General features: G+C 50.9%; 9 protein-coding genes across 9 annotated transcripts; 5 read left to right on the top strand and 4 right to left on the bottom strand.

Moving 5' to 3' along the window:
* Window positions 1-656: 656 nt before the first annotated feature.
* BDV14DRAFT_182104 (KH domain-containing protein) lies at window positions 657-3,055 on the top strand. The gene is made up of 3 exons (XM_073770175.1): window positions 657-984; window positions 1,153-1,572; window positions 1,642-3,055. Exons 2-3 carry the CDS (start codon window positions 1,188-1,190, stop codon window positions 2,328-2,330), a joined length of 1,074 nt encoding a protein of 357 aa, XP_073623590.1. The 5' UTR covers window positions 657-984; window positions 1,153-1,187; the 3' UTR covers window positions 2,331-3,055.
* A 22-nt stretch (window positions 3,056-3,077) lies between these two features.
* On the bottom strand, window positions 3,078-5,306 carry BDV14DRAFT_211577 (uncharacterized protein; the record flags this gene model as incomplete). The annotated part of the gene is made up of 2 exons (XM_073776116.1): window positions 3,078-4,945; window positions 5,004-5,306. The coding sequence occupies 2 exons, from the start codon at window positions 5,304-5,306 to the stop codon at window positions 3,245-3,247; spliced, it is 2,004 nt and encodes a 667-aa protein (XP_073623589.1). The 3' UTR covers window positions 3,078-3,244.
* A 1,729-nt stretch (window positions 5,307-7,035) lies between these two features.
* Window positions 7,036-10,050, top strand: BDV14DRAFT_192815 (putative LPXTG-motif cell wall anchor domain protein; the record flags this gene model as incomplete). Its single annotated transcript, XM_073771674.1, has 2 exons — window positions 7,036-8,169; window positions 8,257-10,050. The coding sequence occupies 2 exons, from the start codon at window positions 7,036-7,038 to the stop codon at window positions 10,048-10,050; spliced, it is 2,928 nt and encodes a 975-aa protein (XP_073623588.1).
* A 3,159-nt stretch (window positions 10,051-13,209) lies between these two features.
* Window positions 13,210-14,817, bottom strand: BDV14DRAFT_182098 (uncharacterized protein). Its single transcript, XM_073770174.1, has 2 exons — window positions 13,361-14,817; window positions 13,210-13,250 (listed from the first exon to the last, which is right to left on the bottom strand). The coding sequence occupies exon 1, from the start codon at window positions 14,205-14,207 to the stop codon at window positions 13,566-13,568; it is 642 nt and encodes a 213-aa protein (XP_073623587.1). The 5' UTR covers window positions 14,208-14,817; the 3' UTR covers window positions 13,210-13,250; window positions 13,361-13,565.
* BDV14DRAFT_138873 (uncharacterized protein) lies at window positions 14,301-14,817 on the bottom strand. The gene has a single exon (XM_073766293.1). The coding sequence runs from the start codon at window positions 14,731-14,733 to the stop codon at window positions 14,395-14,397; it is 339 nt and encodes a 112-aa protein (XP_073623586.1). The 5' UTR covers window positions 14,734-14,817; the 3' UTR covers window positions 14,301-14,394.
* Window positions 14,818-15,517: 700 nt separating this feature from the next.
* Window positions 15,518-18,592, top strand: dspD (putative protein-tyrosine phosphatase). Its single transcript, XM_073770173.1, has 2 exons — window positions 15,518-15,651; window positions 15,900-18,592. Exon 2 carries the CDS (start codon window positions 16,078-16,080, stop codon window positions 18,178-18,180), a length of 2,103 nt encoding a protein of 700 aa, XP_073623585.1. The 5' UTR covers window positions 15,518-15,651; window positions 15,900-16,077; the 3' UTR covers window positions 18,181-18,592.
* A 78-nt stretch (window positions 18,593-18,670) lies between these two features.
* Window positions 18,671-19,983, top strand: BDV14DRAFT_211575 (putative S-adenosylmethionine-dependent methyltransferase; the record flags this gene model as incomplete). The annotated part of the gene is made up of 2 exons (XM_073776115.1): window positions 18,671-18,828; window positions 18,999-19,983. Exons 1-2 carry the CDS (start codon window positions 18,758-18,760, stop codon window positions 19,981-19,983), a joined length of 1,056 nt encoding a protein of 351 aa, XP_073623584.1. The 5' UTR covers window positions 18,671-18,757.
* Window positions 19,984-20,032: 49 nt separating this feature from the next.
* Window positions 20,033-21,274, bottom strand: BDV14DRAFT_182093 (putative nicotinamide N-methyltransferase). The gene is made up of 2 exons (XM_073770172.1): window positions 20,748-21,274; window positions 20,033-20,669 (listed from the first exon to the last, which is right to left on the bottom strand). The coding sequence occupies exons 1-2, from the start codon at window positions 21,232-21,234 to the stop codon at window positions 20,104-20,106; spliced, it is 1,053 nt and encodes a 350-aa protein (XP_073623583.1). The 5' UTR covers window positions 21,235-21,274; the 3' UTR covers window positions 20,033-20,103.
* A 1,697-nt stretch (window positions 21,275-22,971) lies between these two features.
* On the top strand, window positions 22,972-23,714 carry BDV14DRAFT_138849 (uncharacterized protein). The gene has a single exon (XM_073766292.1). The coding sequence runs from the start codon at window positions 23,078-23,080 to the stop codon at window positions 23,564-23,566; it is 489 nt and encodes a 162-aa protein (XP_073623582.1). The 5' UTR covers window positions 22,972-23,077; the 3' UTR covers window positions 23,567-23,714.
* Window positions 23,715-24,465: the final 751 nt, after the last annotated feature.

The following is a 24,465-nucleotide window of genomic DNA, read 5'->3' as shown; positions in this document are numbered from 1 at the left end:
GTCCTCATTATCCCATAAACAAGAAAAGAGAAGAAATTGGTGGTAAGGAGACCGGCCCAACAGACAACAACAGCTCGAGTTGGCTCCGACTTTCAAGTTCCCGTCAAGCAATCTCCAGGTGGCCTTCTGCCGCCTCTGTGGGTGTCAAGCCACCGCCTGTGGCTGACCAGCCAAACACTGCAAACCTGCGGGTATTTTATGCCTCAGGCTTCGATCCTTCGCAGTGTCCACTCGAGGTCCAGACTCCAGATCTTCGAAGTTCGACTTCTTTACTCGATCATCTGCATTCAGCTGTATGTAGGGAGATCACGGAGACTATATAGTGTATGGCTGCCTACGACAGGACATCAATGAACTGTCCTTTTAGTATATGACGAATCTATCCGGCACTCATGAAGCTACACCTGTCTAGATACAGCTCTAATGAAGAGCTCAGGGAGTCTAACTGCGACAGTGGTAGCAAGAAAGAGTCAAGTCGCCTGAAGAATGACGTGAATAAAATTCCAGACCTAGTTCACCAATCAAGGGAGCATTAGAAACAGCATAGAGATCAATAGCAGGCAGGTATAGTTATAGTGCCGCAGGGCCCTCCGCCTTTGGCTGCTCCCGCCCTGAACAACAGCCGCCGCCAACCAAAACGCTCTCTTTCCTCTCGTCCACTTCCTCTTTTCTTCCTCCACCTTCCCTCCGTTCTCTCTCCTCATCTCTGTCTCCTCCTCCACATCCTTTTCGTCTCTTTTTCCCGTATATCTCCCTCTTCTTCGCCCTCTCTTCCCCCTTCCACCTCCCCTTTAATCCTCTTCCACTGAACCCCTCGCCTCTTCGTCTGCCTTACAGCCCTCTCTCAACCTCCACCTTCCCCCGCCCGCCGAAGCCCCTCTGGATTCGCCCCCCATCCTCACGCAGATTTCTCGTCCGCGAAACCAAATCTTATCGAACCTGCCGTTTAATTACTTCTGTTTCGCTTCCCTCACTCCTCATCTTGTAAGTCCTCCTTTCCTTTCGTTGGCGGCGTTTGTCATCATTCTTGTTCGTGTAGGCGTGGTAACGGATCTGAGTTCCTCGGAGACCATGTCCGTATGACGCTCGCGCGAATGGACAGACGGTTTATTCGCTCGTGTACCAAGCTTACTAATTAACTTGCGAGAATAGTCATCCTCGTTATCATTCCCTCTAATCTACAAAACATGGATTCCAACGACATTCACGAGACTCCTATCGCTGACGAGACCATGGTCGATGCCGTCAACGTTGGCGATGAGGATATCGACATTGTGCCCAAGACCGAAGAGGAGTATGCGCAATCGATGCTGACTCTTCGCGCTATTGTTTCGTCTAAGGAAGCCGGTGTCATCATCGGTAAGGCGGGTAAAAACGTCGCCGATCTACGCGATGAGACTGGCGTAAAGGCCGGTGTCAGCAAGGTCGTCCCTGGTGTTCACGATCGTGTTTTGACCGTAACCGGTGCTTTGAATGGCACTGCTAGGGCTTATGCGCTGGTTGCCAAGGGATTGCTGGAAGGTGCTCCTCAGATGGGCATGGGTGGAATTGTCTCTAACAATGGCACTCATCGTAAGTTTCACTCAGATCATATTCGAGGCCACGACTCGGATACGGTGCATATACTAATTTTCCCGTCAGCTATCCGACTCTTGATCTCTCACAACCAGATGGGCACGATCATCGGACGACAAGGACTGAAAATCAAGCACATCCAGGACGCTTCAGGTGTTCGCATGGTGGCTCAGAAGGAGATGTTGCCCCAATCCACCGAACGCATTGTTGAGGTCCAAGGTACCCCAGAGGGAATTGAGAAGGCGATCTGGGAGATTGGAAAGTGCCTCATTGACGACTGGCAACGTGGAACCGGCACGATCTTGTACAACCCCGCTGTTCGTTCATCAGTCGGTAGCGGATCGATCCAGCACAACGGAGGCAATGGCGACAGCTACAACAGCCGACCCTACAACCGAACCGGCAACGGCGCTGACTTTAGTGACCAGACTGGTGGATACAGCAGGCGGTCCAACCCCGACACGAGCAACCGAGGCTACCCTCTTGTCACCGAAGACGGCGAAGAGATCCAGACGCAGAACATCAGCATCCCAGCTGATATGGTTGGTTGCATTATCGGCAGGGCTGGAACTAAGATCACTGAGATTCGCCGAAGCTCTGGCGCGCGTATTTCGATTGCCAAGGCTCCTCACGACGAAACCGGAGAGCGCATGTTTACCATCATGGGCAGCGCTCAGGCCAACGAGAAGGCGCTTTATCTTCTGTACGAGAACCTCGAGGCTGAGAAGACTCGCCGCAGTCAGCTGCAAGAATAGTTTGTCGCTGGTCTGAATGGTCATCTACGATTGACAAATTACGCCACTCTCGAAGGCGCTCTCTTGTTGTCTGAGTATCAGAGTGCTTGAACTTCCTCCTTCCTCCCAACTCTGCTTGTTACCTCTATGCTTCTTCTTTATTATGTCTTCTATCGTGCAGTTTCTCTGATTTGTCAGAGTCAAGTTTGTGCCGAGGGATACGTGTCCTGCAAGGTACCGCGGCTAATCGATCCTAGTTGATAATCAGGACTTGAGCTGATTGAACAGAAGAGATACCCACATGATGCATCTGTCTTCAGAGTATCTCCTCGGCCATTCTTCCCTAACCTCCTCTTGCTGCCTGTTACATCCTTTTACCTATCGAACCTGTCCTTTCTCCCTTTCCGCTGTTGTTCCCCTATCCGAAACAATCATGATCCCAAATTGACGACCCTGCCTTCAATATCTTTTATCCGTCTACCTGACCCTTTTCTCCTGCGTGGCACCTATCTCTTACAAAAAAAAACTCTTACACCACATCACCTGTGACGCATGTGCCAGCTTGTCATCTCCTTGAATGATCGCTTCCAGCGGAAACCTTTATCATGTATAATGATACGAAGAACACTAGTGGAACAAAAGAAGCTAGGAAGAGACGGCTGAAGGAGTGCCGAACAAGTTACGTGTAATTCGACGGCAGATAGCCGGAGTATTTAAGACGAATGATGATGACCTGTCTTCGCGAATGTTCTAAAGTAAAGCCGTAGTCTCGTCAAAAAAACCCAGTAATATCCATCCACCATAGACCCCTACTAAACCCCAGTCCCCAACACCAACCTCTAGCAAACGATCCTCACAACAATTTACATCCTAAAAAAAGCATTAGCCCCCATACAATCCAACCCTTCCCATCCCATTCACAACAAGAACAAAACTTACCTCTCAACAGGGCTCAACCCCAACAACTTCATCGCACTCCCCAATACCTGCCTTGCAGCCGAATAAAGCGCCAACCGCGCAACCTTCACCTCAGTTTCCGCATTAAGCACATTCAAATGATCATAGCTCGAGTTTACTGCATGCGTGAGTTTCCACAGGTAACTGAGGACCGTCACGGGCTCGCGCGTTTTGTGGTATGTTGTGCTGAATATCTCAGGCCAGTAGAATAGTTGGACGAGGATGGCCTTTGCGTGTGGTTCATTCAACAGGGCGAAGTTCGCCTTTTGGAGCTCCTCAACGTCAAGCGGACTGCTGGCTTTTGCTTTCCGAAGAATAGAGCAAAGCCGCGCATGCGAATACTGCAAATACGGCCCCGTATCGCCCTCAAAGGAGGTCATGCGGTCCATATCAAACGTATACCCGTTTATCCTCTTCGAATTCATATCCTGCACCAGGACCGCCGATATACCCAGTATATCAGCTATCTTCTCTGGATTTTCAATCTGCGCATATTTCGCCTCGTTACCCTTCATAACCTCGTGCATTCGCTCGCCTGCATCGCGGAGGATATCATCTAGGAACTTGACCGTTCCCCTCCGGGTCGACATCCCCTTCACAAGGCCGAAATTGACGTGCTCCAATTTCTCAGAGAGATCTGGTCGACCGATGAGTTCTATTATCTTAATCAGTTGCGCCATGTGTAGATCCTGCTGGGAGGCAATGACGTAGATCATTTTGTCGTAGTTGTACTCGCTATACCGCTCGAAGACGGCGCCGATGTCCCGCGTCATGTAGATGCTTGTTCCGTCTTTTTTGCGCACGATGGCTTTGCCGAGTTTTTTAGATTGGGGCGTTAGGTCGACTATTGTTGCGCCTTGCGAGTGGAAGGATAGGCCTTGTTGTGTTAGGAGGGTTGCGGCGGTTTCCATGCTTTCTTCGCTGATTTGGGACTCGCCTGTGTAGATGTCGTATGTTATGTTCAGGCGCGCGAAAGTCTCTTTGTATTTCTTGATGCTGAGGGCTCGGAATCTTTGCCAGAGTGAGGTGACGTCCGGTTCCTTATCGGATAGACTCTTAAAGTATCCTCTTGCGCGCTCGTCAACGCACTTCGCTTGTTGCGCTGCGAGATCTTTCTCTAGATTGTCCACGTACGGAGCCCAGTCCTCTGCGCCGTCGAGTGCTGACTGGGCCGTAACGAACTCAATCCGATCCTTCATCATCTGCATCCGATCCTGCTCTTTCCGCCCCTGGGTGCTGATGCGCACGTATACGTCAAATAGATGTCCGATTGGATCAGTCTGTAGCTTTTCCTCTTCGCCGAACTCTTCGAATCCAATACCCAATACACCATACTGCTTCCCCCAGTCACCGAGGTAGTTCATCCGGATGACATTCCACCCGGCCTTTTCGTAGAGATTTGCCAGGAAGGCGCCGAGGATCGTGCTGCGCAGGTGGCCCTGGTGAAAAGGTCTTGCGATATTGGGGGATCCGAACTCGATTATTATTCTTTTGCCCGGGGAGTTTGGGTCAGAGGGGTCTTTTAGACCGGGGGTGTTGTCGAAGCCGTATTGTGAGTCTTTGGTGAGGATGGTTGGGAGGATGAGGTTTGCTAATGGGGTGGGAGAGATGGTGAATTGGATGTAGGGGGCTTGAGATGGTGTTTTGCTGATGTTGATTATGTTGTGCGGATCGTGGAACTGCGGGTTCTAGTTAATGTAAATCCTTCTAGAGTATGGGTTGTATATAGGTAGGTACCTTTTCCTGTATATCCCTCGCAACCTCACCAGGTTTCCTCCCCTTCAACCTCAAAGCAGCTACAGGAAGAACAAGATCCCCCTTATCAGACGATTGCGTCCGCTGGATAGCATTCTGAATAACTGATTTATCAGCACCCATTATAGGCGCGAGTCGTTCCGCGATATAAGAGCGGTACAGATTGAGGGGGTTGAATGAGGCTGATGATGGTTTCGCTGGTGCTGCGCCTTCTCCCAGCCCAAAGGCTTGGGGCGTTGAGGTGAGAGCTTCGTCCATGCTCTCGTCAGGGTACGAAGCTGTCATGGTCTTGTTGGGTTATAAGAGAATTCCATAAGTCATAAGGTGGGGAGTAACTACGTACTTTATATAAAGGGCTAACATGCAGGAAGGATGCGCCGCAGCAAACAAAGGACAATGAGGAGTCACCGGGAGGTACTACGTGAGTCATCATTGCGGTTTGGGGCTCAGCCTTGCGTTACGAATATGCGCCTGGTGTATTGAGCTACTTGGCATGTTTTATTTGTCTTGGTTCGTTTACTATTATTGTTGGGTTTCTGATGTTGGCGACCTGGCCCTGACTGGTTGTGCAGGGAGATTAGGGCTAAATGGAAAGGCCAGTCACCGCCCCAAGATAGAAATGCTTGGCCAAGAGTGATGAGTATTGTTTTACCGACATGAGATCTTCTATATTATTTCATATTACGTCTGTCTGTAAACAGAAATATGAGCAGCTCAGAAAGATTGCTTCGATATGCTTAAAGGCTAGGGTTGCGGGGTCTGGAAACCTGGGGACGTCAGCCCCAAGCGCGCATCGAGCATGGCAGTATTTCTCCATACGTACGGAGCATCAAACTCTCCATAGTCGATTTTGACTGTCTATTAAATCAAGGCAAGTCTGGTAGAAAGATGGGGATTGTTGTAGATAGGCTTCTGGGCAGTAATCGAGTCTACAGCTCATGGATCTACTAACCGCACCTGTTGTCACATCACGTACGAAGAATGCACCAAAACCACACATTTACAGCATGATGCTGCTTGCGGGGTATAGTTGCTTGACGGATTGAACCACTTTCTCCTTAAACTCAAAGAATGCTCAGCATAGGAAAGAGGGCGACCATGTACAAAAATAATATTGACGTAAACCGCAGACTGATATTCAATTCCCACAATTAGACGCGCTATGAGTGGCCGGATAGCTGGGAAATTATTATGGAGTGGAATCATCTGGCCAGGTATGGTGGATCCAGTCTCGCCTCGTTAAGCCCTCATGGCCCGGAGAATATCGCACTAGATCTGACAGCTGAGGCTAAGAGATAGATGCCGATAGAGATCAATCTAAGTTCGACGGTGACTTGTCAGGACTTTAGGCCAAAGTATGCTTACTGTATAGCTTCAGGTAAGTCTGCTCAGTACTACGCAGTGTGTTATCAGACTGCTGGAAGCTGGTGGTCAAAAGACAGGAAACTGGAGACGGAAAAAGAAAAAACAAGCCGAAGCCACACTGGAGCTTAGATGCGATACGATATGTCATATCGCACAACAGGAGTTCCTGCAGTAGCAGCAAACCTACCTAGAGCCCATCAAAAACCATGGTTCAAGCCAAAAGTTCCACGGTTCGTGCGGTAACAAGCGAGGCAAGCTGTTTGTGCTGCTGGAGGAGCTGTGTATAAGAGGTCACGTGAGCTAGAGTGGATGCGAGCAGCTCCAGCCTCCAGCCTTTCTAATTCTGACTGGGACGGCAGCCCACTTTCGCTGGCGTTTCAGGCTGAGTAGCCTGGGCAAGTGAAACATATGGATCCCGAATCCAGTGATGGCAAACGGGAAGCGAGGCGCGCTGGCGTATGTGATGTGTGTGTATTCCGTAGAGATCATTCACCTTTCTGTATAGCCTCTTGCAGCCAATAGATCAAAAAGTCCACGACGCGAACCAAGCTATTGGGCTGGGTTCTCAATGCATCTCATCGCTTCCCTGTAGATTCGAATTGGCCGACTTGCATGCAGCAGCGCTTGGATGCCTGACCAATGCGTGCAGATGCTCCACGACACAGGATCTGCTGGCACTCGACTGCCTTCTTCACCCACCACTCCCACGCCAACAACAAAGAATCAAACGACGCTTTTTGGCCGCCGGAAAACAGTCTCGATTGCCAATCCTAGCATCAATGCGCCGCAACGGGACACGATCGTCGACTCCTCCTCTTCCCTGCCTTCGCGTCGCTCGACGATGAGTGTTTACGCGCGTACATCAAGGTACCCGAACGAACTGCACCACATCGAGCCCCCCAGCCCAGCCATGAGGAGCGAATACTCTGCGCCAGAGGGACACTTTCTGGGCAGAAGCAAGTCATCCGGGCGCCTGCGATCTGGAGCGATTGAGCGAAGATTGACTATTTCGGGAGATCCCCGTGACACGGGGAAAGCTGGCGCGCTAGCATTCGCCGGCTCTGCACCTTCACCAACAACGCTCTCCTCTCCATCTCAGTCCACCATCACCACCTCTCGTCCGACCCCGTCCTCTCCCTCTTCCAGATCTCCCACGCGCTCCAATAAACCTGCCCTACCGCCTAGTATCCTCCGTGTCCCGCAGAGTCGCTTCAGCTTCGAGGTCCAGTCCCCTCTCCGCAAGATCGCCCTCACTTCGCACCTCAAGTCTGCCAGCATCGACCGCACCACTCCTGCCTCCGCCTCCATCTCCTCCCCTCGGCATCCGCAATCCTTGTATGACAGACATCGCAAATCCGTCCCCGACCTTCATCCGTCCCACCTTGAGATCCCGTCGACTTCAGAATCACTTCAATTCCCTTCCGCTGCGCCCACCGCTGCACAAGGGGCCAGTTCTGCGCTCTCTCAGGACTTTGGCTCAACCGACCGAGTGCTGAGTCCCAATGCGCCAAAGCGTCGCAAATCGACGTTATACTCCCAGCAGGAACCCCCGGATGTAAAGAGGAGAATGCCGTCATCCACTGCGACCTTTAATCAGGGGCGCTCCTATGCCGACGCTAACGGCACTCCGCTCAAAGGAACCGACAGGTACAGCCAACAAGATGGTTTTCGGTCTTCAGTTGCGGATGAATCTCGGTCCAAGAATAATGAGGACATCTTTCTGAACATTGCGAGGTCAGACTCTGGTCGTCGCGAATCCTTGGGTCGCTCTGAACTCAGACGGGTAAGTGAGCTAGTCTGTTTCTCAAGTTTGATTAGACTTCTTCACGAAACCGCTGGCTTGAGGAAATTCGACTGACTTTATTTATAGTCGCGACTGAGGACGTCTGGCCATGGCTTTCGCTCTTCCACTTCGCGTGTCAGTAGCGACTTGACACCATCTCCCGAACAAATATCTCGCTCAAATACCTTCGACAGCCCCTTGCATTTCAACACCCATAATGAGTCCCCTTTCACGCGATACAGCTCTTTACCATACACTTACTCTGCCTCCGCCCATCCTCTCGAAGACACGGGCCGATCGCCGCAGTCAAATTTCGCATCCAGCTCGCGCTCCACGGTCGGCCTTCCTCGCAGTCGACTGAATCGCACCAGCCCTGAAGCAGAATCCAACCTCGAGCGGCGGGCTTCTCTTCATGATTCGCGAACTTTCCGTAACTCTACGCTTTCTACGATTCGAAGCGGTCGCCAGGTTTCAAGCTCTGAGGTCACTGAGAAACCACGATACGAACCGGAGCGCAACCGGCAAGATGGAACTGAATCGACTCTTTCAACGACTGCGCCATCCACCGTATGGGATGAGCTCGACGACCTCAAATCGCGGATCAAGAAGCTGGAGTTGACCGGGAAGCTTCCGCCGTCGTCGCAGGAAGCCATGATGTCCTCCACCGGAGACCGACCACGCACTGCGACGACAACAGTGACAACGATGTCCTCCTCGCCACGTCACCGGAGGACAAGCGTGTCGGGCGAATCTGATACCATCACAGCGCCAAACCCAGTACATCCACTTCTACAGTCTGCTCTTGTCAAGGCAAGGGGCGTGGTTAAGAAGGACGTTTATTCGGCATTGGAGGCTACCGCCACGGATGCAATGGCTCTTTCGCAGCTGCTGGGAACGGGCAAAACACCCTCTGGAAATGTTTCTATGGTGAATGGGTACGGGTCATCCGAGCGACAATCCCGACGGAAAGCCGACAGCGTCTGCCGCAGCTTGACAGAACTGTGTATTGCTCTTTCGGACGAGCACTACGCGAAGAATCACTCACCATCTGGCGATACAACATTCCGGGTCTCCCAGTCAAACACTACCGATGAAGGAACCGTAACGCCGACGACAATGTCGTTCCGCAAGAGCTTCAGTCAAGATCCAGAGGAAGCAAGGCGTCAAAGCAGTGGTTCCCGTGTGACAAGTCGGCTTGAAGCGCGCCGCGCAAGTCTAGCAAACCATGGTGACCACTACCCGTCTCCAGAAAACCCAGTTCAGCCGACCAAATTGACGCAGTCGCCAAACTCTCCTGCCACCGGAAGTCGACTCAGTCGATTATCAGTCTCGATGCGCAACAAGAGGTTGCAGGATGACGAGCCAACGGAATATCGCAGCCCTCACACCCGTTCGATCTCTAGGAGCATGACCGACATTGGAGCAGCCTCGACAGCGCAGCCGACAGCGCAGCCGACACCGCGGCAGCAAACCTCATTTGGATATCGAGCACCACGTCCGATATCCGATTCTCAACAGCCACCTGAACCCCGTACCCCAATGACACCATCATCCGGCATACCCACGCGTCGGAGTATGATGACGCCGTCAAACTACACCCCGCAAATACCTCGCGCAAACATCCAAGCCGGCTCTCGTCGCTACGGGTTGACATCAGCTGCTGAACCACCTGCCGATGACATCCCGCTTTCACCGCGTCAGGAAACCCCCCAGACCAGGATCGTTGCTCCCACTAGCAAGCTCGCCTCGAGCTACACGCCTATAACACAGAACCGATTCCGAACAAACAGCTTAGGCGGCCGAAGACTGGGCCTCAGACAACAACCAATCTCGACAATTGACACAAAGCAATCCAAATCATTCAACGACATCATTGACTGATGTTGATTGAGCCACCAAAACTTCACTTCTTCCTTCCGCTGGCCTTCCGGAGCTCCCTTGAAAAGTTGATTTTACCACCCAATCATACTTGAACCTTCCTTTGACGAAAGCAGCGACCTCTTTGGATACAATACAATGTTTCACTTCAGCCGGCGTTCTCTGTTCTTATGCTTCCTCATTGAGTTAATGCTCCTGATTCCGCTTCTGCTTCGATTCTGATTTCTTGCGTGGGAATACATCGTGCATACATGCATACAAGCTTGCGAGACATACAACGGAGTACACTTGATCCACTTATCTTTACGACGAGATCTGAGCAATGGCATTCTTATCTGACTTTACATTCTTCCATGAGACTAAATGACCTTGGATTGGATCACGCATACATGCAAAACACACAAAGCTCTTGGATACGGCATTGATGCATTTTACGTTACGCGGTTGAATCTGGTTTCCGAGCGACTGGCATGGCGTGGCATCATCACTTTTTTTCAGCTATCGCGTCCTGTCTTTTCAATTGCTACTGAGGTAGTACCCGTACTAACTGGTTATTCCTGTTCTTTTATCGGCGTTAAATGGGCTTGTTCAATTTCTTCTGCGTACATTCCTATTACTTGTGCGCGGTTCTCTGGGCATGAGGGCGTACCTAATGAACCTGTACTACTTGCTTTCCACCTACCTAGGTACTTACCTCCTTACCTACTTACCTACTCTGTCTATGTACATACTCCGCCAACCTAACATACATACATACTTGTTCTATCTATCAGCGCATCCAAGTCTCTATTTCCTGCTTTCTTGTCCTAGCTCTTCGCTTCCCAGTAACTTATCGTAGGCTCTCTCTGGCTTTATATATGTATGTTTCTTGTCTTGTCTTGTCTTGTTCAAATGAGCAAAGGGTGAGCCGAGTGCCAACGTACCGTTTACCAAGGACATAACATAAATTTACCCCTTCGTACGAGGTCGCTTCTAAAGTAGGCATCTGGCGTTCAGTGTAGGTGAACTTTTGGTTTATACTTTGTATTTTTACTTGCTTTTCGATTAGATTCGAAGACTCTGTTGATTCATTTGACCCCCGGCGGGCTATTGCTATTGCCAATGCCATTGTCATCTGCATACTGGTTGAGTATCATAGTTAATTGGGGTCGCTTTGCCCTGGAGTTAATTATCTCCGTTCAGATTGTATACTCGCTTTCATTGAGTTTCTTACCTATTGATTGTTGTTCTGTTGATTGTGTTGGTGATGGCCAGCATGAGATACATTTATATATATAAATAAATACATATATGCACGGCAAGCAGCATCCGATCTCCCGCGCCAAGTGGATAACCAAGAACACCACATCTAAAAAAATCAAACAGAGACAATAAGGCTACAGTGATGCTGACTTGCAATACTATTGCTCTGATATATATGGATCTTAGGTACGGAGTAGGCATATGGATCTCTACTCCGTAAACGGTTCCCGTAACGCCACCCGCTGTGGAATGTGGACAGCCGGGCGCGAGGCTTCAAGCCCTACCTTACCTTACCTTAACTTACTTTGGAATCTGGACTGAGAAGAATATTTACAATGGTCCATGCGCTTTGTGTTAAGGAACGAGTCATGTTTGACGGTGGTTATCCATGTTTTACCGTCCGTTGAAGATTCTTGACGAGTCATGACTCATGAGGTCTTTCGCATTTTGAGGTTGAAAGTGACAGGCTGTGTAGAATACTCTTCAGAATCAGACTACTGGGCCGATACCTTGGTAAGTAGGTAGCTGTTAGCAGCTACGAACACGAAATCGCCCCAAACCCAACCCCAAACTAAGGATTGAAATCCACGTCCAGGATCGAGGATCAGGATCTCGCATCAACATCGTCAGACTTCAAACGTAAATAGCACCGCAGGCACCACGGCAACGCAAAAAGCAACGCTAGCCCGTCCGCAGTCCGCCCCAAGGATTGAGGAGTGAGACTGAGGAGTGTTTGAGTCAGTCATCGCCTTGTTTGAGGCTGTGAGGCTGCGACGATGGCACGGCCGACCGTTGCACTTTAAATAATAAACATGACGACAATACTTGACAGTAGCAAGGACAGCGACAAGAGCAACGCATCACGCGGCCTCCGAAAGCCGACTGATTTTGAATGACTCGAGGTCTCAGGCAGCACGGAGTAAACGTCCCGCCTGGGGCCCTGGGGCCGGGCCCCTCCTTCGCATTTCAAGGCTGAAGCGGAGCTTGGGTTGACGACTTGACTCTTGTCGTATCTTGATTTTTGAGTTATCAGGTTATCGTAAATCGTAACTCGTAGTCATAAGTCGTACTCGTAACCCGAACCCCGGAAGTCGGCATGAATCAACAGAGTAAGAGAGGGGTTTCATCTTCAATGACTGCCGCGGGTTGCTGCTTCATGTTTGTATGGTTGCGGATGCCAAATGTTGCACCTGGTTAGTCACGGAGGTCACGATGAAACAGAGTGCTTGCGTGTGACATGCTTCCTTCGTCAGCAGCGGCTTTCTTGGGGTTCTCCTGGCTGAGTATGTATACTTGGGGCCGAATGGTCTTCACGGGGTGACTGAGCCACGAAGGTGATATAGGCAGGTCTTGTGCTCGATACTCGCTTGTTACCGACCCACTTGGGATGAAGGTAGGCCGCAGCCTCAGCACATGGCTTCGTGTCAAAGCTTTAAACTATGCGAAAATGAAACAGCCGCGGAGCTCCTAGCTCGATGAGCAATGGATGAAGGCGCCGAGAGGCAGACTACTTCCAGGGCCAGATTGCTCGGCCGTGGAGGTCAACCTGCGAAGCATGCTCTATGCTTCATATAAACAGTTATTCAGGGCTTCTGCCGCACGGGCGCTGGAGGTAGCGTCAAGTAAATAGATTAGATAGATTAGGTCTTGATTGAAGAGGAGGTTCATGAACCTGAAGGCAGGGTTAAGAACTCGCCAATAGGACGATTGGCCGAGGTAGTTTGAGGGCGTTTTGAGTATTTGCAATCAATCGACCCACTGCATCGCCGACTAATTCAGGTCGAACCGGGGGCCCAAGTTGTCCTGTTCGATTGACGATGATTTCCGTGGTTATTAAAGGATCTACCCACGCGGCTCGCCTGACGCGGTGCGGGATAGCTTCGTCAAGGAGGATGCGCGCTGGAGCTGCACGAACTCAGTGCCCAATTCTGGCGGTGACAGTTCAGCCGCGAAAGGGATGTCTATCAAGGAAGAGTAAGCCAATGACTTGGATACAGGATGAAAATCATGATGCCATGATGTTCAGGGTTGAAGGGTGAAACCTGGAAGAGTGGGAGGAGACGGGACACACGTGACCATGGGGAATTGTGCGGGACGCCAATCAGGAGCCAGAGCAGTGGTGTGTTTCAGACTGCCCACTAGCGCGCCCCCGTGTGTTTCATCTGCAGTGGCAGCAACACCGCAGTGTTCGTACAATTTTGCCTCTTGCTCAGCAGCCAGGGGGCTTTATTGTTTGAGATAGACCGGCTCAGCCTGCTCCTGCCAGCCTGTGTGTTTCACGATTTGAGCTCGGCAGTGTTGGGGACCCGTTGTTTAGATGTCGCAATGCATCCACTGTCTCGTAAAAACAATCGGTGGACCGAGCTAGAATCGTGAATTGAATTCATCTTTGACTCTTTAGAATAGCGGTTGCTGCTGTTTCTTTGTTCAGTTCGCAATTCTGTCGTTTTCGAGCAACTGCTGCATTCCGGACCCAGGTGTCGATCGATATACCCGCACAGAGCACCCAGCAGAGACAGCTGGCGCGCACAAGCATCGCAATCCACCGAAGAACCGTGCTCGTGACAGAGCGGGTCAAGCGCTTTCAGACTCACGATAATCGTTATTTGCCTTCGACTATAGCACCTGTCAACGTCACATTCGCGCTTCACAATATCGCGGGCATTGATATTGCTGCTGGCTGCTGTTCTGTGCTTCTCGAAGGCTTCGTGAACATTCGGGAGTTCTTGGGAAGGCAAAGAAAGTTTGGTGCCGCTATTGCGATCGCTGAGCAGAGTGGCATTTCCCCGAGCTGCGTACCTTCCGCATTGGCAAGGAAGGAAATCCTGGCACTCCAGCTGCGGATCTCGTATTGCCGCTGTACCGTCGATTTTCGTCCCAGCGATATCCAAAGCCCTGCAGGTTGGGACCGAGGCCATCCATTTTTAGAGGTGGAAAAGAACTGTTGCCCAGGTATGTATGCAGAACATCCAAGCCCAAGCAAGCACGTTATTTGCCCACGCCTGTTTTTGGTATCTTGATTATCGTCCTTGCACATGCCTTCTGCCCGTCACACGCAGCAGCAGTCGCAGAACAGCTTTTTCATCTTCGCAAAGAGATACAAATTCAGATGCCCAGACTTTCGAGAGTCCCGGCTTTGAACTTTTCGATCTTGTGGCTTTTCCCGATCCAGCTCCACCCCTGTGTTGTATACCAGCATCCAATCCCTGTTACCCTTTTCCACCCTTTGAGACGTTCGCCTCTTCGTTGAGAGGAGTTCCCCCTCTGTCTCCAAGTCTGGTTCCTCCAAACCCCCCGTCCCAGACAATTCTTGAGTGGTCCATTGCAGCAGTGTTGGGAGAGACTGGCCTGTGATTTGCGTGCATTTGGCGCCCATCTGCACAATCCAGCCTCTTCGCACCGGCCTGGGCGGCTAAATTTAGAGCTCTGGTGCTGGTTTGGCATGCTGATTGGTCTGCTACATCTGGTTTGACTGAGGCCGGCTTCCCTGTGCTCCACAGCTGTTGCATGCGGGATTGGCTGCCCTTTAGGAACGCGGGCGGCCACAGCCAATCACTTGCAGGGGCGAGCATCATTTCCGCATTGGAAAGCTGCGACAACTGAAGTTCGTGTGTATCAGAGTAATGCTCGTGTATCGGTATTATTCGAGGTTCACTGTTTCAGCGCAGCCGCCAGCGTCTCTCCAGGCGCTCTCTCTCTCCTCCACCTCGGTCTGCCTTGTCCTCTCTTCAAGCCTCTTTTTCCCTCTTCCTCTCCTTCTCATGCGTGACGGCCTGGTGTCTGTCTCTCTCTGACCCGCTACCTGCATTTTCCCACCTTCATCATCCATCCTTTGACCGATTGATTATTCTCTTTCTCCGTCCCTCCCTCGCCTCTCTACTCGAGCCCTCTTCCCCTCCCACTGCTCTCCGTGGGCTTCTCATCTTCAATCTGTCTTGCTCGCTTGCTACCTGCTGTGGGCAGTCGTCTCAACTCTGCTATAACTCCCCCGAGATTGCATGAAAGAAGATACCTGATATCAGTACTTGATTGGGTTCTTTTCTCACTGTCCAAGGGAACGACTGCCCACACGAGGACGACCGGGCGGCACTTCGCACTTGATATCACATTCGAAGACCATCCTGTCAATCTTCTTATTTATCTTCCTCTTCTCCTATTCTCTTCGCCTTTTTTTTTTTTTTTTTTTTTTTTTTTTTTTTTTTCTTTTTTTTTTTTTTTTTTTTTTTTTTTTTTTTTTTTGACATCGCTCCTTTGACTCCGAATCGTCCTTGCGCCCTGCAGGAACTCCACCACGTTCCTTTATACTGTTCCCTCGCTGACAGACCCGAATAGCGAGCCCGCTCTCTTTGGTGACATTCTTTGGTAGGTGGCCTTGGTAGAAGCCTGTTGGTTAAATTCTGCTCTTGTCGCTCTTGCTGTGATATCAGCAGCCGCGTCCTCTCTTTTCGATTCAATAGCGTTGTCTTGGTCGCTCTGTGGTCGCTGTTTTGAACCGGGCCGATCGCTGCTGGTTTCACCCTCCTTGCAGCTGCGCCTCTTTTTATTCCGACTATTTCCTCATTTGATCCGTCACAAAGAAACATGGAAACTGATTACTCTCTGTCCAAAAGGTCGTTTGCGCTGGTAGCAAGCACTACACTTTCCAGTCTTCCCAGGTCTACTACTTGCAGGCGTTGCCCAACCGATACAACACCACCACTCTCCGTCGTGATACCTTCATATACCTGCGGCGAGCCTGGAAGGTCATCTCCATTCAAACGTAGGCGCACCTCACAGCCTGATCTCACCATGCCCGTTCAAACAAGCCCACCGTCGCTGCCGGATTCTTTCCCATCGTTTATGTCGGTGTTTGGCGGGGATTCACCTATAACCCTAGAGAAAGAGGAGCAAAACCCAAAGATACATCCGCTGAGACTTCCGATTCATGCCAGCGGAAACAACCTGCGACGGCCCCTTCCTTTCCAGCATCGCGAGAGCGTCTCTTCTGTGACCTCCGGGTCCGCCGAGTCCTCCCCTACCACTACCGTCTCGACCTTCGATTCACCAATAACCTCCGATACCTCTCCCAATTCGTCGCCGGAATCTCCTACATCGATGCCGCTGTCGTATGCAAAATACATGACTGGACCGCGCAACCTCGAAAGCCAAGCGCTATCAACGGCTCAGAACAATCTGTCAAAGATGACATCGGACACTTCGACGACGCAAAAGCGACCAGACTCGCCCGGCCGACGAGATAGAAACCTCAAGAACCTCTCCCTGAGGATGCCTCCGCCGTTGAGCTCCTCCCGCCCATCCATTTCCACTGCTTCGGTTATCGAAACCAACTCTCAACACCACCTCCCAAACCCGCCGTCTCCTATTAGCATACCTCCCAAGGGCATTCGTCGGAAACCTGCTGGACTGACGATTCGTACCCCCGGATTTGACCGTTCATTTTCTAGCAATATCGCCGAGGTGGTTCCGCCAACCCCGCATGGTCGACTATCATTGCGCCACACCGAGTCGTCACCTTCCCTGAACTCTGTCTTCTCGCCTTCATTCGGGCCCAAGGGTGGCATGTCATTACCACGACCTAGTACTCAGCATGGTTATCGACGACCATCGGCTACCCCGGACGACAATCTCTCTCCCGTGCAGTCCGTCGCCGAGGAGGGAGCGATTTCAGAAACTGTATTGCACGAACTGGCAGAGGAAGATGACATTCCGGTGTCGAGGGAGTCTGCGCGCCGCAGTGAGCGTGGTTACCCTAATGGCCCAATTCAGATCTACGACTCTGGTGTTTTCTTGTATTTGGAACCCACCGCCGACGAAGCCTCGAAATTTGACGTTGTCGTAAACGTCGCCAAGGAAGTGAACAATCCTTTTGGCAAGGGAGCCGATAACTCCCAAACAGTCATGAGCGCTCTTCGTGGTGGACCTCTCCATGTTAAACGCCAGTCTGTCTCGACACCGTTCTCGGCACTTTCCGATGCCTCTTTCAAATCGGCTTTCGAATACCTCCCCGGAAACGAGTCGTCACCTGCTACCCCGCGCACCGGGAAATCGGGCCCCGAGTATGTTCATGTAGGCTGGGACCACAACTCAGAGATTCTTCAAGATCTGTATCCTCTTTGTGAATTGATCGAATCTCGTATCGCAGAGGGAAAGAAGGTCCTCATCCACTGTCAACTCGGTGCGAGTCGGTCAGCTTCCCTGGTGATCGCCTATGGTCTATACAAGAACCCGCAATTGGACTTCAACTCAATGTATGAGACAGTCAAGGAGCGCAGTCGCTGGGTGTCTCCGAACATGAGCCTCATTTACCAGCTGACGGATTTCCGCTCCCGCCTGGTCCGCGGATCAAGGCCTTCCTCTGGGGACTGGTCTTTGAAAGGATCAGCACCCCCGACACCTCTTTCTGGAGCGATGTCTTCTCAGACTGACTTATCGAGGACTGCTACTGCTAGCCCCGATACCGAGCCACTTTCCTCGAACACGTTCTCGCCAGCGTCGCAGAGCTCTCTCTCAGTGCCCTCGACCAACCGCACTACACCTGTATCTGCTAACAGCTTGGGATTCCCTAAGTCTCTTTCGAAAAAGCGAAGCATCTCACCGCGACCTTTGGCTTTGCGGCAGAGTTTTTTCAACCCAGAGAGAAGTACAACCGCTCAACCCGAGTCCAGCGAGAAACCAAAGGAAGATGCGAAGGCTGCCGCTGTGAATAAAACTGCGGATCCAGCGGACGCTCTCTTTTCTCCGCGAACAACGGACTTTATGGCAGTCACACGACCCCGTCCACCCTCGGGCATCCTAGATGGGAGGCCGAATATGGTCCCTGTCGCAGACCCTCGCTCACCACCTCAAGGCCACGAGCGAATAATCATGAGAAGCATTGACGAATTTTTGTGATTCTCCGCGCTTTCGCTACATTCTCCTTACCCAATTTTCAACCTTCACTTCAACGATCTCACGACCACGAGCAGGCCTTACGGTCGATAATTCCATCGCTTCCATTCACTTTATCCTTCGTTCTATTGCTACATTCCTTCAGTGACCACCGCTGCATGGCATGGCATGGCAATGCATACAACATCATCACAAAGGCGTATAGGGCGTTCAAAAGAGGTCAAGGTTTGGATTCTCTGCCTGTTAACTTGTAATATTATCATCTATCAATCATGTGTGGTGTGATGGATACGGATGATCTCTGCATACTTTGCACACAATACATTCGTTCTGTTTACTGTCTATTTCTTAATCTGGTGGCTGTCGAATACCCATGGGCTCTTGATACAGTTATGAATGCAATTATTGACTGAATATCTTATCCTTGTAAAGAATTCGTAATGTGGTAGACTGTACCTGGATGCTTGTAGAGTCGGTGCGGCCCGGCGCCCGGCCTCGGGGAAATTTCCAACTCCATCTTTTTTCTGCCCAGCTTCAGACCAACTTCACCAAACCGATTCTCAACAGAACAGTCGTCGCAATGGCAGAGAATACATCTTCAGAAAGTCATCCGACCCATCTCTCTCCTAGCGAACTAGGCACGAAAGAATAGTACGTCCGTCTGTCCGTCCGCCTTCCGGATCTTTCGAAAGTTCGATCTTGAGATCTACCCCGCTACCCCTCCATCCTCACCAGACAAGTCCTATCTTTGCGTACCTACTTGCACAAACTATTCAAGCCTTTCATTATCTCTATACTGACTGCAATACATCTTGATCCAGCTGGGAAACATTCTACACCAGAACCCTAACACACATCTCCTCAAAACGCGACGCAACCACCGAATCCCCCGCCGACGCCGCAGAACAAAATGAAGCCTCAGACGCCGATTTCGACTCCGAAGACGACGATTACAACGGCGACTCAGACCCCGGAACATCCTGGTTCAGCGAACACAATGCGCCGCAAAAAGTCCTCTCTTTCTTAACGGATGAATCGTTTCCGTTGGCGCCTGTGAATACACTTCCAACCGATACATCCACATCCACGTCAGGGAGAAGTGGAAGGAGGAAAAAGGGAACGCCGCTCCCACCCGCCGAAAAGGGAAAACAACCTAGTATCCTTGATCTCGGCACTGGGAACGGAAGCATGCTTGCCCTCCTACGGAAGAGGGGTGGTTTTGCGGGGAATATGGTGGGGGTTGATTACTCTGCTAAAAGCGTGGAATTGGCGAGGGAGTTGCAGGAGAGACGTGGGCATGAGGCGTACCAGACCGACTCGGAGGACGAGGACGAGTCTGACTTTGGAGACGATGACGAGCAAGACACCGAACAAAACTCAGAATCGCAATGGGACCCCATCGTCTTCGAAGAATGGGACATCCTCTCCCCCTCCACACCCAACGAAATATCCCAAAAGCGCAATTTTTGGTTCCCCTACAAAACATCTGGCTTCGATATAGTTCTCGACAAGGGTACATTCGACGCTATAAGTCTCATGGCTGAGAAGGATGGGACGGAGAAGTACCCCTCTATCGCGGGTGGATTGGTGCGGAGAGGTGGGTTTCTGGTCGTGACGAGCTGTAATTGGACGGAGGAGGAGGTTGTGAGGTGGTTTACGAGGGGGGAGGTGGTGGATTTAGGACTTGATGGTGATGGCAACGGGCCTAGCAAGTTGGTTGTTTGGGGGAGGGTGCAGTATCCGCGGTTTCGGTTTGGGGGGCAGGAGGGGCAGGGGGTTTGTACGGTTTGTTTTCAGAGGGTTTAGATGGGATCTTAGATGAAGATAAGATATCAGATGGATTTATATCAATGTATCTGGTCATGAGTCGTGGATGCGTATCTATGTCTATATCATATTCAATTCTATACCCCAAGCAGAAGAACCTCAAGAAGACTTCTCAGCATGCCTCAAAACAGCAACAACACACCACCTCCTTCGATTCTCCGGCCCCTCATCATCCCTCTTCTCCATCCACTCCCTCCGAACCTCACATTTACCATCCTCAAAACTAGTATTCAGATCCCTCTCCCAAATACTCTCAATCTCCAACCCAACACCCTTTACAGTCTCAAAGAACCCTGCTACAATCTCTCTCCCTGTATGGAAACCCGCTATACACCAGACTTTACCACCCGGCGCAAGAAACCACTTCACTGTGCGTGCCAGGTTCTCGTGCTGCGAGGGCATCCAGTAGCAGTTTGCAGCGATTATGCGCGTGTAGCTGCCCTTGGATGAAGCAGCCCAGGGGTCAGTGTCTAGCGCTGTGCCCCATTCGTGAGGGTGGACATCAACAGGCGAGGGAGTTGATCTTGAGTTGGCGAAGCCCAGGTTGTATTTGAGATTGAAGGATAGTGCGCCGGAGTGTGCTAGGGCCGGGGAAGACGGGTGGTCTGTTACTGTTACCGATGCGGCGTGCGCGAGGGCAGCGACTATGGAGGGGAGCCCGGCGCCTGGTGTCGAAATTGATTAGCGTCAGTATTTGCATGTATATTGATGTGTATATTATATCGAAGAGGGAGTGGTCGAACCAGCGCCTAATTCGAGGACTTTCTCGCCCTGAACCTTCCACATATCGCATGCATCGCCGGGTAGGGGATTCTCCGATTCAGCGAGTTCGATCCCCTCCGCGACGACCATCCCTTCGCTCCAGAGGAAATGTGCGCACAGCTTCCGTCTTTCCTCTACGATGCTGGCCTCGCTGTCGGTAGGCAGTTGCTCGTGAGCATTATCTGAGTCCTGGTTACCTTCGCTGGGATAGGATGGGACCATTATTCTTATATCGCCATATCGGGGTGAGGAATAGAGAAGGTGTTGGCCTGGATCGCCGTGGAATGGAGGCGCATCATCGGGAAAGAGATGTGGGATTCGTATGAAGGAGGCAAAGAGATCTTCGGGGCTTTCGTCGGATGAATCCTCATCGGACTGGTAATCCGGTGTTGCGCCGGAGGACGAGAACGCAGAGGAACGGGGAACTACGGCGGCGCGCGGAAGAGGGCGAAGACGGGAATTGAGCATTTCGACTACTACCAAGCAATTCGAATAGCGAAAGGAGACGCCAGGGTCGATGTTTAATCAAGAAGAGGGATTCGAACATCATTATTTCGATTTGGCCGAAAACTGCACCGATACCCCCACTCTTGTATACCCACTGCGGGACCAATCAACGTAGTTTGGAACCATGAAGAGTAGCCACTAAGCAACAGCTAGCCAGGGATACACTGGCTTTATTTTGTGGTGTCGATAGTCTTGAAGCAATGATCCAGTGTCGTCAATTGGCGCTATCTCGAAGACAGTGATTCCGCAATCTGGATATTCCCATTGTAGTAGATACTGAGACATGGCTCCAAGCTGAGGAAAGACGAGCTACCTCTACTGCTTTCTGGTCCAACCGAAAACAGAGGATGGACCTTAACGAAAGCACCAGTATTGAAGTTTGGTTCCCTTCCACTGGCTTTTGTTGGCAGGTCACTAACGGCTTGCCCTGTTGGGCAACACTGAGCCCTCGTACGGCAGTGATGCGTCGTTTTCGGCCATTCGTGATCCGGTTTATGCTTCTTCTCCATGGGACAGCCTTTGCCGGCGGGTAACAGCATTAGGAATGATGGATGACCTTCGCTGGACATCCAAGCTCAAGACAGATATTCTCTGCTGCTCTATTACACACCCCTTTGTTGCTCAAGGCGTGCAGAAGAACACTACGCAAACACCAGAGACCAGTCGACATCGCGTCAGTGTCAGATCCACACAAAGATAAAGCTTTTTGAGACAGATTGCGTCGACGGACCGATCATCTTCGAGCAAAGTCCTCAGACTTTCACCGTGCCAATTCTAGTCCTTCAACACAGACCCAAGAACCAACAGAGTGAGTAGGGATCCCTTTCGCCATCCCATCTTTGCTGACCGAGCAACTAGAACGGAAGCGGCATCTTCGCGAACTGAGACCAGGCTTCGCACAATTAGGTCGTTGCTATCAGCGTCAACAGTCTTATCCCTTCATCAAACCTAACGAGTGAGGCCGATTAGACGCTGTTGATAAGCTCAGTGAAGGACTAGGTACCTCTTGGTTGGAAGAAAAGGGGATTGTACAGGTACTAGAGAAACCGGACGTGACCGACGGGAAGAACCACAAAGTTCGGCTTTCTGCGAGGTGTCAACTATCTGCATTCCATCAAAGTGCCTCTCGAGAAGTTCAAGCTCGCACTCGATCTTGTTAAACTTCCCTGACAAGTATTGAACCAATCACGTCGGCGGTGTTTGTGTCATCAAGAGAGTAATAGCGGTAGGTTTAGCCTTATAGAAAAAGCCTATGTTCGACAAGGAACGAGGTAATGACCTCTATTCTCCCAGATTGCTATCACCTTTGCCAGTGCCGACATGGACTTAGCTAGAAAGATTGGAGATATGCTGCAGCAAATTTTCTACGTTGATCATTGTGATAAACTCGGGAAAAAAGCGAATTGACCGGATATACAGAAGGTGAGATCCAGTGGACCTCTTCAGGATGTGTCTCATCCTTTTTAGACTCTCGTCCCGAAATATGAAAAACGTCTAGAGTTCTACTACGGAGTACCCTGCGATTGAAATCCTGAGGATAAAAGGAGCGGAGCGAGTCCTGAGGACAGTGTTGAAGATCAATTTCAGCCATCTTTCAGTGGTCGTCGAGGAGTTGTTGGAACATTCAGGCGTTCTTCAGAAGACCATACAGAAAGCGACGCTTGAGATCGTTGAAGACATCCGTTCTCTGCTCTATGATGCTGAGAGTGATCTCTAAACCCCTTGAATATGCCGAGTTAGCCCTGACAACCCCCAGTCCTTCGATGGCTTGGTGGCGACAAAATGAGCCACCAGAACCAATGTCATGCTGATCTCCAAGATGTCCGAGCTGGGCCTTGCGATTACTTGCTTGACAAACCCAAATTCCTCGACTGGTATCAAGCTTGCGATCCTAGCAGGAGAAAGCCCCGTGACATCCATCCGGAATCTTCATCCAAACCACCCAGATTGGGAGGTTAGATTTACGTACGCAGTAGTTAGAACGGAAAATGCCTCGGGAGTCGGGAAAATAGCGGTGCTGAGGGGGTCCCGGATGCCCCGCACCCCGCGGAGAACCATCAGGCACGTAGTATTCAGATTCTACTTCTGCAAGTGCGAATCGCGCAGCTACGCTTGGTTTGCCGAGCCGAAGGTGGCCACCTCAAGCAGTATGGGGAAGGTAGTAGACAATCCCGTCTCCTCTTCGGGAATGGTTCTGAACCCCGGATTATCCAGTCCACAGGTGGTGTTGGTTTCTCCGCAGAGGGGTGACTCCGTTGTCCACGCGTGGATCACGTTGGGCTTGACTGAGTAGAGGAGCTCGCGCCTCTGTGCCGCGAAGGCTGCTGAGTGTAAGTGAGGCAGCAATTGTCGTGGGTTCGACGGTCAAATGTGTTCGTGGCTTTTGACGAAGGGGTATGGCGTAGAGTGCAGCTCGAGATGCTGCATTGCCGATAGTCACGCAATACCTACTGCACCTGCATTCTTGATGAATATGATGACATAGTCTGCATGGTGTCGGAATTTGTGCTCGGCAGTCTGCGCTCGAAGCAATATTTGTCCATGTTGAAGATATGAAGATACCCCGCGAAGCTTTCTATTTCTTGGCGGATGACACAGCTCCTAGGAGCCTTTGAGCCTCTGAACGTCCGAGTTCTGGAACCTGGAATCCGACCGTGTTCGCCAATAATGCCTGATCTCGCAGGCGATCTACCGGGAGGATCATCTCAGCGGTCAAGACAAACCCATTCAGCACTGACAAATCACCAGGCAGGATCTGGAGCAGCGCAGATGACACCAAACTTGAAAATCCGAGACAAAACACGCATTGTTTTCAAGGAATGCAACGACGTCAGTGGGGATTGCATCGTTATTCGAGATCGCACATTGTGGGGCAGAGCGGTTGATGCCGCGCAGTCTTCACCTTGAATGTTCAGAGTCAGATTCAGGGTTCGTCCGATATTATTTTATTGTTGGGCAACGGAGTGAGTTTTTTTTTTTTTTTTTTTTTTTGATCGGGCGAATTCCGAGTCGGAATAGTACCTAGTTCGAGCGAGGATATCCGAGGGGTTAGGAGTGTTAGCGGATGATTGTCATCAATTATTGACTATCAATTGTGGTAACGTAAATCCCGGTCGGTTCGTAGTTCCCGGTCGGTTCGCAGAACTCCAAAAAATTCCGACGCGTCTACCACCTACCATCTTTAACCACCCA

The sequence above is a fragment of the Aspergillus stella-maris genome (assembly GCF_047715825.1).
Source record: "Aspergillus stella-maris strain CBS 113639 unplaced genomic scaffold BDV14scaffold_76, whole genome shotgun sequence".
Lineage (NCBI taxonomy): Eukaryota > Fungi > Ascomycota > Eurotiomycetes > Eurotiales > Aspergillaceae > Aspergillus > Aspergillus stella-maris.
Note: the sequence above shows the minus strand (reverse complement) of the source record. Positions and strands in the feature narration are given on the sequence as shown.